General features: G+C 38.3%; 1 protein-coding gene across 4 annotated transcripts in view; it reads left to right on the top strand.

Moving 5' to 3' along the window:
- Positions 1-13,455, top strand: part of SPIN4 (spindlin family member 4) — a 215,906-nt gene extending 202,451 nt beyond the window's left edge. For all 4 annotated transcript variants that reach the window (XM_055106623.2, XM_055106625.2, XM_003804700.5 and 1 more), the window contains one exon: positions 8,137-13,455. In XM_055106623.2, coding sequence (XP_054962598.1) covers positions 9,871-10,620 — 750 coding nt within the window. In that variant the 5' untranslated portion in view covers positions 8,137-9,870 and the 3' untranslated portion in view covers positions 10,621-13,455. The remainder of the gene's footprint in view (positions 1-8,136) is intronic.
- Positions 13,456-14,148: the final 693 nt, after the last annotated feature.

Here is a 14,148-nt window from a genome sequence, read left to right as displayed (position 1 = left end):
TATGAGTAAGGACCCTGCAACACTAATACCACAAGCCTTATTACCCTTAATTTTTAAAGTTTAGATGACAAATTTCAACCAGCTGTAGAAAAGCACTTTGCTAAAACCTCTCAAGACATAAAACCTGCACTTTTATGGAAATATGTAAACAGTAATGTATGGTGTGTTCCGAATGAATTGTTAACATGGGGAAGAGGATATGCTCATGTTCACACCCCCTCAGGTCCTCTTTGGATTCCAGCATGACACATCAAGCCATATCATTGCTTGGCTAGGACCCAACCTGATACCAGAAATGAAGGATCTAACCCTACAGGACCCACAGCCCTGGATGATGTGGCTTCCTCGGACCACACAAGCCCCGGATGTTACCTGGGGGATGCTGAAGAAGACAACTCAGGAGGCTTAATGAATCCTGCTCTGGATGAAGACAACATTTACTGCAGATAATTTGTTCCTTGCTATGCTCTCTGTTGTACATTGCAACTCGCATAGGGTATTGATCCTTTTTATGCTCTCTCTTTGTCTGCAACCTGTACCTGCTACACACTATTGGGATGATATCTTAGATCCGCCTTTCTTTCACCTTGTCACCTGGGCAGACACCCCCTTCCCAGCCTTTAATAATGTAACTGCTTGGCCAGGAAGGATAGATTTACCCCCAGTGGGGTCCCTCATTAATGACACACATTGGACTAAGGTGCCAGGTAACACTACATATCACTCTGCTATCCTCCCACTGTGTGTAAGTTATAAAAGTTCTAACTCTTAACTGTGTACCTGCCCAAACACAATTATGGCTACATCGTGGCAAAAGAAATGCATTAACAGCCTTAGCTGCAGGTAGCCTCAAACCGGGCAATGCAATCAATGCCACTTTCCCAAACATTCCTTCCTGTGCTCAAGAACAAAGCTGGGAAAGTAATGGATTCCACTTTAGCTGGGAGGTCTGTCATGGGGAACAGGCCTGTAGCCTCAAGTTAGGCAATTATAACATCTTAGACTGGAACCCCTACGGCCATTTGCAGGGCAGCCTTACTGATATCCTCATCCATCATGGCATCAATAAGAGTATCATAGCCTTGTCCCATTCCCCTATGATTTGGGCTGATCAGGGCATGGGATATCCTAGACCTCAAGTAAAGTCCATGCCACCCCAAGACACTTTATGGCACTTGGGACATCTTAGCACCTCCCTTGACACCTGGCATGGGATATATCATAATTCCAGTAACAACTATACTATAACCTTTATTCATAATAACACTGATCTGTGCCTGATTTGCACTACCCATCCATATGATTTCCTTATGGGAACCAATATTTCTATTACACCTCCAAGTTCCATGTTTGTGACCCGGGTGCAGAGACAGGCTTGGTTTGCCTCATGTATCACTAATTACAATATATCTAATTGAAATATTACCAGTGTCATGATATTGAGAAGACAATCTGAGGCATTCCTACCAGTCAATTTGGCACGCGATTGGCAAGGTTCCTCTGCCCTTGCCACCTTAGAACAAGCCCTGTCCCAGGTCAGACCCAAAAGATTCATAGGCGTACTTATAGCCTTTATAGTCTCAGCCATAGTCATCCTAGCAACTGCTAGTGTGGCTGTAGCACTTATTACTGAATCAGTACAACCAGCTGCTTTTGTAGATAATTTGGCCAAAAATGTGTCGAATGAACTTCTCTTGCAGCATGTCTGTAAGCCCTCAAGGCTGCCTTGGAATATGTCGGGGAGCGAAAAGATGCGCTAGCATTCCTACAGCAATTAAACTGCAACTAGGGGCATAAACATATCTGTGTCACTTCTCTACCATGGAATCAATCAACAAATAGTTGAGATGAGGTGAAACAACACCTCTGGGGAAACTTTCATGACAATTTAACAGCAGATGTAAAGCAACTTAAAACTAAAATTTTAGAATCCCTTCACACCATAGATCTACACATCCAACAAACAGCCATATGGAAGGGTGTGCAAGATAACCTCTCCTGGATAGACCCCTGTCCTGGGGGTCACTCCTTGATTGGAAAAGAATGTTGCTGATTATACTCATGTTTGTCTTATGTTATTTGCTAATTCTAGGATGCAAAGCCAGAATAAGAGCAGTAACCACCATGCCTGACACACCTGTTGCTGCACACATCTGCACTCTTCAATTAATAAAGCCTAATGCAAAAAACAGAAAAGGGGGAGATGTAGGAGTTCAGTCAGGGTGGTGGGAAAAATTGTAACAGGAAATTATAGAAAAGAGAAGCAAACTTTCTTGGAAGGCTGGAGATTTGCATAGCTTCAGTAAAATATGTGGCTGAAAGCAGCCTAATCCTCTTTACCTTGAGTTGATAGCAAAAGAGCAAATAACAAGGGAATGTGGGGGAGTTTATCTAAATAGCATGTTTACTCATGTGGTCCTAAGACCAACCTTCGATTACCCACGGGTGCATGATTGCTCTCTACTCAGGGGGTTGGCAATGTTAATTACCCTCTAGTGGTGTTTACTTGAGACCATTGTCATTTAACCTGTATTAAAGAAATGCAAACTTTGCAGGCTTATTGGGCTGATGCTGCAGCTTTAGGAGCAGAAGCCCCTTAGCCACACTGACAGGAAAAATATCTGTGTCAGTGTACATCTCTCATCTGTTGCTGAGTCAGGGTCTGCAGGTTGGACCCCACAGTATATACTTCCCTTTTAGAGCCACTTTTGTTGTATCCCATATGATTCACTGTGTTGTGCTTCTATTTTCATTTGCAATGAATTTTCAAATTTCCGTTTAAATTTCTTCATTGACTCATTGGTTGTTTATAAACATTTTGTTTAATTCTATATATTTATAAGGTTTTCAGTGTTTCTCCTGTTATTTATTTATAGTTTTATTCTATTATGGTCAGAAAAAAATACTTGAAATGATTTCAATAAAAAAATTACACTTGTTTTTTGGCCTAACATATAGTTTCTCATGGAGAATGTTCTATTGTGCTGTTGAGAAGAATGTGTATTCTGCAGCTGTTGGGTGAAATTAAAAAAAAAAAAATCTGTTAGGACCATTTGGTCTAGAGTGCACTTTGACTTCAATATCTCTTTGTTGATTCTCTATCTGGATAATCTGTTGATTGCTGAAAGTGTATATTGAGGCACCCTAATATTATCACATCACATTCTATCTCTCCTAGGACCATTAATGCTTGCTTTATGTATCCAGGAGTTCCATTGTTGGGCCATGTATGTTTACAGTTTTCATATCCTCCTGCTCTATTGACCCCTTTATCATTATATAATGGCCTTCTCTATCTTTTCTTACTGTTTTGATTTAACATCTATCATTTTTGGTTTCCGTCTGCATGAAATATCTTTTTCCGTACTTTCCCTTTCAGTCTATGTGTGTCATTATAGGTGAAGGGAGTTTCTTGTAGGCAGCGTATAGTTAAGTTTTTAAATATTTATTCAACCACTCTGTGTCTTTTAATTAGATAATTTAGTCCATTTATATTCCATGCTACTAGTGGACTCACTACTTCCATTTTGTTACTTGTTTTCTGGTTGTTTTGTAATTCCTTGCTTCCTTTCTTGTTGTCCTCCTTTGTGGTTGACTTGCTTTGGTAGTATGTTTTAATTCCTGGCTATTTTTTGTGTATCTACTACAGGTTTTTGCTTTGTGGTTACCATTAGGCTTACAAAAAATCTTATCACAAATTATTTTAAACTGATGACAACTTAATTTTGATCACAAAGAAAATAAGGAAAAATAAACTAAAAAACTCTGAACTTTAAATCCATCCACCCCTCATTTTTACTTTTTGTCATCTCACCTTACATCTTCTAATTTTGCCTATTTTTTAACCAAATTGTTGTAGTTGTTATTATTTTTAATAGATTTGTCTTTTTTTCTTCATTCTACAGGTATGAGTGGTTTATACACTACAATTACAGCATTAGAGTATGCTGAATTTGTCTGTGTACTTACATTTACAAATGATTTTTTTTAACCTTCAACTGTTTTTTATTGTTGTTGTTGCATATCAATGTCCTTTTTAAAGATTAAAGAACTACAGCACATCTTGTAGGACAGGTCAGGTGGCGATGAATTTCTTCAGCTTTTGTTAGTGTGAGAAAGTCTTTATCTCTCCTTCCTTTTTAAGGGATTCTTTGCTAAGTACAGTATTCTTAGCTGGCAGGTTTTTTTCCTTTAGCACTTTGGATGTCATCCCACTCCCTCCTGGCCTGAAAGGTTTCTGTTGGGAAACCTGCAGCTAGATGTATCAGAGGTCCTTTATATGTTATTTGCTTTTTTTCCCCATTTCTATAATCTTATCTTTGTCCTTGTCTTTTAAGTATCTGATTATAATATGCCTTACAGTAGCAGTAGTAGGTTGAATCTGCTTGGTGACCTTTGATCTTCCTATACCTGGATATTTGTGTCTTTTCCTACATTTGGAATGTTTATTATTATTATTTTCTTGAATAGTCTTTCTACCCCTTTCTCTTTCTCTATGCCCTCTTTAAAGCCAATGGCTCTTACATTTGGTCTTATGAGGCTATCCCATAGGTTTAATAAGTATTTTTCATTGCTTTTAATTCTTCTTTTCTTTTGTCACTTCTGATTATATATATATGTGTATATATATATATACACATATATATATGTATGTATGTATATATATATATATATTTTTTTTTTGAGACAGAGTCTCGGTCTGTCACCCAGACTGGAGTGCAGTGGTGTGATCTCAGCTCACTGCAAGCTCTGCCTCCCAGGTTCACGCCATTCTCCTGCCTCAGCCTCCCAAGTAGCTGGGACTACAGGCACCCGCCACCACGCCTGGCTAATTTTTTGTATTTTTAGTAGAGATGGGGTTTCACTGTGTTAGCCAGGATGGTCTCAATCTCCTGAACTCACGATCCACCCGCCTCGGCCTCCCAAAGTGCTGGGATTACAGGTGTGAGCCACCGCACCCGGCCTGATTGTATAGTTTTAAATAGTTTGTATTTGAGCTCACTGATTATTTCTTCTGCTTGATCAAATCTACTGTTGTAATACCATAATGCATTTGTAATTCCATCCATTATATTTTTCACCTCTATGATTTGTTTGATTTTTTATTATTTCAATCTCTTTGTTATATTTCTCTTATAAATTTCTTAATTGCTTCTCAGTGAAGTTCACTGAGCTTCTTTGAAACAGCTATTTTGAATTCTCTGAGAGGTCACACAAATCCATCTTTCTAGGGTTGGTTACTGGCACCTTCTTTAGTTAGTTCAGTGAGGTCATATTTCCCTGAATGCTCTTGATACTTAAAGACATTCATCAATGCCTGGGCTTATTGAATCACTTTTTTTAATGATGGCTGCTTTAAAATCTATTTCAAATATTTCCAACATCGATTTTTTATCTGTTTTGGGCACCTGTTAATTGTCTTGTCTCTTTTAAGTTGTGATTTCCCTTGTTCCTTGTATGATTTTTTTTAATTGCATCTTAGTCACTTTTTAATTTTATATCATGAGACTCTGTGTTCTCTGTAACCTTTTTATTGGAGAGCCCCCCCTATTGTTTTGTGGCTGAAGGGCTGCTTTTGTATATATGTTCAGCTTCTTCTGTTAGGTTCCCCTGACACAACCTTTGAAAAAATGCAGCACTAACTCACACTGCCTCATTGCACATGGGCAGTACAGAAGTTCAGCTCCCATCCCAAATTTGCTGACACCTTCGTGGTGATAATGGGTTACAGGCTCATACCATCTTATGACCTCAAAGTGGGAGTGGGGGCTCATCTGAACTCTGGGACCCATTGACACAAAAGGTTTAGGGAAAGTTGAGTACCATCTGGTCGCATCATGTTTCCCTTTGTTCTGTCTCACTGACTGTGGATGAGGATGGAAGGTCAGCTACTCACTGGTTTTCACTGACATTAGGGGTATAGGGAACCAGAGTGCTGACTAGCCCTGACTTGCTCTACTGTATTCAATCTCATTGCTGTCAGGTTTATATGGGGTGTGAGTGTATCATAACAATTACTAGCACTACCTCACACTACCAGATGAATGTGGTGGAGCAACTTACCATTTGACCTTGCTGACACTATCCTGGCAGGGGAATCAGAGTACCATTTGCTTCTGCCAGAGAGGTAGTAGATCAGCTCTGTGTTCAGCATCACCAGTATTTGTCTTCCAGGGGAATAAAAACACTGCCTGTTTTCTGTCAGATGAAGCATGGAAGATCAGCTCTCTGCTTGGTAACGCCAACACTACACTGTTAGGGGAACTGGAATGTCAGCTACTTCCACCAACAGTGGATGAAATATCAGTTCTCAACTTTGAGGTTTTTGACTAACTTTGTTCCACACCACAAACTATACCCCCTTTTCCTTATCACAACGAACTCTGTGCTCTTGTCACAAACTCCTGACTACTTTGTCGCATATCCTGTAACCATTCACCCTCCATGTCGTTCCTTGAGCTCTTTGAAAATACCTCACTACACTGCCACCCTCTGAATATCTTCTTTTGTTGTTATTTTAGACATTCAAGTAGTCTTTGCTGATCTCCCCAGCCATAAAAAATCACTACCTCCTTTGGGTCCCCTAGTGCTTCAGTTGTACCTCTTTTATAGCATGCATTATAATCTTATGTGCACACTGGAATTAACAATAGTTATACCTCCCTCCACCACCCCTCCAATTATAAATTAACACTGAGTATTCCAAATTAATTTTCACTAATGTTTATTTATTAAGAAGTCAATCTTCCAGAAGCTTCCAGTATTTGAAATATTGCTCTGAAATTGGATATAAGGAACAAATCATGCCATAGCCCTCCTTGATTCACAAGCCCTGGCCAAGAGGCCTTGAGTGTAAAATAGAGGAAAGGTTTAGAGGTGGGGTATGAGCTGGGTGGTTTGTAAAAAGATGTAATAAGACAAAATAACTTCTTTCAGGAGATGACTAGTTAGGAGACAACTGAGTACTTACTATGTACCAGTTCATGTGCTGAGAGATTTGTGTGTATTTATCTAATTTAATCCTCACACTTACACTTTGAGGTAAGTTTTATTGTTATCCACACATGTAGGTTGATGAAAGCTTGCCCCCCCCCCTTGCTTTAATGTTTTCTCCTAAGCATTTTCAGACTTATGGGCACATGTATTCACAGGGTCAGTGATTTAGGTGTTTTAAAAGGATAAAATTGCTGAGGGAGAGCCTGAGTTGCCAGAACTGTAGTCTTCAAAAGCTTGTGTAAGACTACTTGTTTCACTGTGGAAGATGTCTTTGCATTGGGGCAGGGCAGCTGAAAGCAATTATTTATTCATTTAACAAATGTTTATTGAGTCCCTATTCTGTGTAGGGTATTTGGGATGCAAGATAAAAATCCCTTCTTGAATAAGTGTATTGTCCAGTGGGAGTCATACAAAGTGAACATTATATCAGCATGATAAGGCCTTTTAAATCTATATGTTAGTGAATGGTCTGAATATTAGAATCATAATTTTGGAGAAGAAAGGGTATTAGAATTTTTTTTGTCTCTTCAGGCCACTTTGTCGGGTTGTAAGCAAGAATTCCCTTGAAGGATGTAACCAAAGGCCTGAGGAAACTGTTTTCCCTGCATTTGTGTGCCCTGTGGGTCATCTTCTTCTTTCATGTGTCAACTGCTCTTCTGAGCAAAAAGTGCTTGGTGTGTCTTGGTCTGGGGAATTATTTGGAAGACATTATTTGTGGAACATAATGGCATAACATTTACATACGTTCACCTTCTGACTTTGAGTATGAATGTGTAGGTTGTGTATATGTGTGAATATGTATACACCACGATGTCATTCTAAGTGTTTGGAAATAACTGTTCATACATGTAGTTTACCTTCTTCCTTGGAATTACTATCTTGTAATATGGCATTAAAGAATTATCCCACCTCTGAAGTCCTTTGCCTGGGAAACATGGTGAACTGGAGGATCCTTACACATTCTGTGTGACCAGCTATTAAACAGAATGAGGACTAGGTCTCTCTGTCACTGACTTGGAAGGTAATGAAATGTTCAGGCAACCAGTATTGACACCTTGCAGCTTTTGCCCCGGTTTTGTTTCCAGGTGAATTAATTGCCTTTTTTACTCATGATTATATGACGCTTTCTCTTTTCACCAGCGAAGAGTAGAGGAATGAAAATGAGAACCCTAGACTCTTCTGGATTTTAATGTCATCTTGTAAGTGGGATATAGTGTTAAAAGCTTTACAGACATTCTCATTTAATCCTCATAGCAGCTCTGTGACTTAAGGTAAGTGAAATTATGGACACTTTCTTTTCTTGCAGGTTTTCGATATAAGCATGCAGCACTTTCATAATCAGAAAAACAGCAAATATATACACAAAAAATCCCTTCTTTCTCTCTCTACAAAATTAAGACCGCAATATTGTTTCAATATTTTGCTTTTTCATTGTACTCATCTCATGTGCAGCTCTCCATGTCATTAAATCTTCTTTTAAAAAATGGTTTAGACAATAAATCCATTTATGAAGGTAAAATGTTTTTATTTATACTTATGTTATAGATCATGTAGGATAAATAGTGGACTATCAAAAGGAATATTACAAATATTTAATATTACCATTAAAAATCATGTTTTCAGAGTATTTAACAACCTTGGAAAATGTTCATGATATACATGAAAAACACAAGTTATAAAAGTATGAAATATGCTCCCAATTTTATAAAATATAAGTACAGGTTTATTAATAGGAGAGAAAACAGTATTGTTAACATTTTGGTGCAGTCTGGATGGTAAAATTAATGGTAGTTTCGTCTTTTATTTCACTGAATTTTAGAAGATCTCCACAATGTCAGTACATGACCTTTACATTCTGACAAAAAAAAAAAAATTTAAAAATAATTACTAGAAATGATCAGGTAGAAAATATGAAACAGATTTTGGATTAAGATGGTGGTCTGTAAATTGTACACAGGGTTTTTATTCTCATCTTAAATATCTTAAACTGAAAGAAAATAATTTGTATGCACAAACTCTTTCTGGGTGTGCGTGTGTTTTACATTTTTTTTTTAAGTGAGGAATTCCTGGAAGACAGAAAGCAGATGGAGCCACTGTGTAGGAGGCTGGCGGGCAGCAGACCGCCAGAAAGGAGGAGGAGGGGAGTCGGCCTGTCTGGCTGGCGTTTGAGGGAAACGGTCGAGGGGCGGAGGAGGAAATGAAAGAGAGGGCGCGTGTGTCAATACAAACTGAACACGGGCACGCGCGCTGACCAGCCCGGCTGCCGCCCGCAGAGCGGAAGGCGGGATGGCTGGGGGCGGGGCCAAGGCTCAGGCGGGCTCAGAGGGGGCGGGTTCCCTGCGCCGCAAAGACCCGGTCGCCAGAGTGAAGCCAAGCCAGCTAGCGCTGCGAAGCCCAGGCCGCGCGGACTCCCCAGAGACTTGCCGCCGCCTGCGCCTTTGCCGCTGCAGCCATCCCTCTTACTCCTTGCCTTTCGTCCCCGTCGTCTCCTCTGCCGCCGTGCCGCAGCCGCACCAGCATCGACAACAGCTAAGTGGCCGATTCGGGGACTTGGGGTCGGGGTTGGGGCGGACGCAAGGCACGAACAGCACTCGCGAGCCCGCCATCTCTACGTCAGCCGCCACTGCTGCAGTAACCCTTCTAGGGCGAGAGAGGAAAGCACTGTGGAGAGGCACACGCTGTCCCAGTGCTCACGCTTAGAGTTCGAGCGTTTCTGCCAAAACCTTGGTGAGAGCCTTGCACTTGGAGAAGGGAGCACAGACCAGGTCTTTGAGATCGCAAAAAATATATATATCATATTGCATAGTGTTGACTTTTTGTCAGTTTAATCGACCAGGGCAGCAGCTTTCCCCAAGCCCTCTTAATCCCTGAGCTATGTCTCCTCCAACCGTGCCTCCGATGGGGGTAGATGGCGTGTCCGCATACCTGATGAAGAAAAGGCACACCCACAGGAAGCAACGGCGCAAGCCCACTTTCCTCACTCGTAGGAACATCGTGGGCTGCCGCATTCAACACGGCTGGAAGGAAGGCAACGAGCCAGTGGAGCAGTGGAAGGGTACTGTGCTCGAGCAGGTTTCCGTGAAGCCCACTCTTTACATCATTAAATATGATGGCAAAGATAGTGTGTATGGACTAGAACTGCACCGCGATAAGAGAGTTTTAGCGCTAGAGATCCTTCCTGAGAGAGTGCCAACTCCTCGTATCGATTCACGACTGGCAGATTCCCTGATTGGCAAGGCAGTGGAGCATGTGTTTGAAGGTGAACATGGTACCAAGGATGAATGGAAGGGTATGGTCCTGGCGCGAGCTCCTGTGATGGATACTTGGTTTTACATCACCTACGAGAAAGATCCTGTTCTCTATATGTACACGCTGCTTGATGACTACAAAGATGGTGACTTACGCATTATTCCAGATTCCAACTACTATTTCCCTACAGCAGAACAGGAGCCTGGAGAGGTGGTCGACAGTCTCGTGGGCAAGCAGGTGGAGCATGCCAAAGATGACGGGTCCAAGAGAACTGGCATTTTTATACATCAAGTGGTGGCGAAGCCATCTGTTTACTTCATTAAGTTTGATGATGATATTCACATTTATGTCTATGGTTTGGTGAAAACTCCTTAAATTCTTTGTGCTCTTTAGAGAAGTTGTGGATCTGTTAGATGTGAATTATTTTGTGTTCTCGTAGTTGTGAACGCAGAGAACAGTTTAGGTGTCAGAAATTCAGGAAAGTGGATAAATTTTATTGTGCCAACAAATCTTACCTTGACTAGTTTCACAATTTTGCCTCAAGTGTACTTTGCTACTTTTGATATTGCCTTGTTCTGTAACTTGACAGTTAAATTGGGTGCTAACAGAAAATTAAAAAGTGTTTGCAACCATTGGAACAATGCAAAAATAGATTAAGAAAAATTAATGGTGTAAACCCACACCCCGTCCTTACCCCTTCCTTTCCTTACCTTGTTTCTTCCCAGAAAACAAGTGTTGAGGATGCGAAGTACATCCTTCCACCTATTTTCCCCATCTTCATGCAGAAAGTATGTTCTAGTAGTTTCTGTAAAAATGCAAGCCACATGCTTTTCTCACTTGACATATAGATGATATATCTTCTTCTCAGTAGCTTCAGTCTTTCTTGCTCTCTCTGGCTCTCTGGCCCTCACTCTTACTCTCTTGCACTCTTGCTCTCCCCCTCCCTCCCTTACTCTAACAGCTGAATACACAGTACTTGTTGATGTACCAAAAAGGCATTCAACCATTTCGTTATTGATCATCTTTTATTTCCTTTTTTAATTTTTTTTCAAAATAACACTGCTGTAATACATACTGGTGCTTTTATTTATATAGGTTGGATTCCCAGAAATACTATGTAGGCATATGTTTCAGAAATATTACAAGATTACTATCCAAAATGAAAGCGCCCGTTCCAGCGTCCTCTCCAGCACTCTTTAATGCTTGAAAATATGAAAGGCTAAAAATTGCATTGTATTGCTTGTTAGTTTAATTGCCTTTTGTCTGAGTTCAAAGAGGTTTGTTGTTGCTGTCCTTGTTTCTGTTTGGATTTTTCTCTGATTTGCCTGTTCTTACCCTTTGCTCATGTATCTATTGATGTTTTTCATTATAAATTTGTAGAAATTCTTACTACATAGTGCATATTAATCATTTGTAGCTCTAATGTGTTATGACGTTTTCATCTTGACTTTATTGATGATATATTTTCCTTTAAAATTTTTAAACTTTTTAGGTAGACCCTTATCTCTTTTATAGATTTTGGTTTCCTTTTTTTATCACACGGATGCCCCCACCCAAAGTCATACAAATATTCACCTACATTTTCTTCTAATAACTTTATTATTTTTAATGTTTAAATGTTTGATCCATCTGAAATTTATTTTTGTATATGGTGTAAGATGGGGATCCAGCTATAACATTTTGTTCACATTGGATATCTGATTGTGACATTTATTTAAAATGTTACCCATTTTCAAATTTCTGAGCCAATATCATGATTTAATTATAGTGGCTTCATCGTAAGTTTTAGAATCCGATAAAGCAAGTCCCACTTCATTAGTTTTTTTTTCTTTATATAATATGTCCTAGACATTCATTTTTTCATGTGAAAAAATGAAATGCAGAATTTTAATAAAATTCTAATTATGATGGCTGACATCACAATTAAAATCCCGCATTTTTGTTTAGAGGGCTCTTTAATAATATTAAATCTTAGCACTCAAGAGTCTTCGTACATCATTGAAATCTTTTGGTCTTGTTATTGGAATATTCTTCACGTAAGTATATCATAGCTAACTGAATTTATTTCTAAGTATTTTTACAGTTTTATTTCATATTTTGACATTGTGAATTGGTTTTTTTCTTCTCATTTGTAATTAGCTATTTTTGACAATATAGACAACCTATAGATTTTTGTATTTTTATCTTCTGTCTAATGAGCTTATTTAATCATTGAAATTACAGTAGATTTTTAAGAATATAATATTTTGGGTTTTCTAGATATGAAATTATTTCACCTGAACATATAGATCATTTTATTTCCTCTTAATGTTTATACTGATTACTGTTACATTAGCTGGATTTTTCAAAACAATGTTGAAGAGTGATGACAGACGTGACTGTCTTGTTTTTAATTTTCATGGAAGTAAGAATGCAAAATATTAATAGGGAATAGTATTCCCTATTAGTATGACATTTACTTTTGGTTATTAGTAGGTAGTCATTAACATGTTTAAGAGTTTCCGCTATTCCTGTTTTATAGTGTTATTGCTAGAAGTGGTTCCTGAATTTTATAAAATGCCTTTTCAGCATCTATTGATAAAATTGTATGATTTTTTTTCTCTTTAATTTGTTGATGTAATGAATTAGAATGGTAGGTATTTGATGTGGAACCAAACTTGTATTTCTGGAACAAATACTACTTGGTCATTGTGAAATAATGATTTGCTACATGAGTGGATTTTATTTACCAGTATTTAATTTAGAATTATTGCATTTTCATTCCAAAGTAAAATTGTATTTTGTCCTTCTGATGCTATCTTTATCAAGTTTTGTTATTGAAGTTGTGCTAGCTTTAAAAAAATATGAATATGTGAGTTTTCAATTTTTTTCCTGTGGTCTGGAATAATTTAAATAGCATTAGAATTATTTGTTTGTTAAAAGTTAGCTAGGACAAAGTGTAAAACAATCTAATCCTGATGACACTTTTAATAGTAGATTTTTAATCAGCTTTGTGATTTCTTTAATAGTTATTGGTTTATTCAGGCTTTTTATTAAAAAGGTATATACATTCTCTGTGACATACAAAGTTAAAAGTTCTCTATTATTGCTGATTGTACTGGTTGTTGCTTGTTGACTGTACTATTCAGATGGCTTTATGCTTTTGTGTATTTTATGTCACCTAGATCTAATTCTGAAAACATTGTAATAAAATAATTAGCTATAATGGTATTTTCAATTATCTTTGTATTTTAGTTATCAAAATTAAATCAAAATATAGGAAAGTATGAAAGATATGACAAACATTTTCTCACCTCCACCCAAAATTAATAAGTGTCAACATTTTGGCCTATTTGATATAGATAGAGATATATATTATTAAACAGTCAGAAAATTACAGATAATAAATATCTTTCCCAGTACCATCCCACTTCCATTCTTTGAATAGGCAGACACTGTAATTAATTTGGTATGATTCTTGCCCATGTTTTATGTTTTTACTACATATTATCACCATAACTGATAATAGTATTGATTTTTATGTGTTTTTTTTTTTAAATTTCCCCATGAATGATGAACTTTAAACCATGTGGAGTTTATTTTATGTTTTGTTGTAAGGATCTGTGTTTCTCCAGTGGAAAAACAGATTGCAACAACACAACCAATAGGACTGACCTTAGAATGCTAGTTACTGTTTCAGGCACTTTTACCACTCCTGATACGCAGAGAGGCGTGGCCCTAACTGAGGCCCTGAGGTTTCAATTAAAATGACAAAAATCTCAGTTCTCACAGAGCTTGCTTTCTTGTTAATGGGAGGCATATACCCGCCACCCACCCCTGATGTTTAGGCCAGACATAGGCCTTATGTTGTCTTACTATGATTTTGGTGTTATTCCACATTCTGACACTCAGAGGGAGGCTAGC

This window comes from Pan paniscus, chromosome X, assembly GCF_029289425.2.
Source record: "Pan paniscus chromosome X, NHGRI_mPanPan1-v2.0_pri, whole genome shotgun sequence".
Classification (NCBI taxonomy): domain Eukaryota; kingdom Metazoa; phylum Chordata; class Mammalia; order Primates; family Hominidae; genus Pan; species Pan paniscus.
Note: the sequence above shows the minus strand (reverse complement) of the source record. Positions and strands in the feature narration are given on the sequence as shown.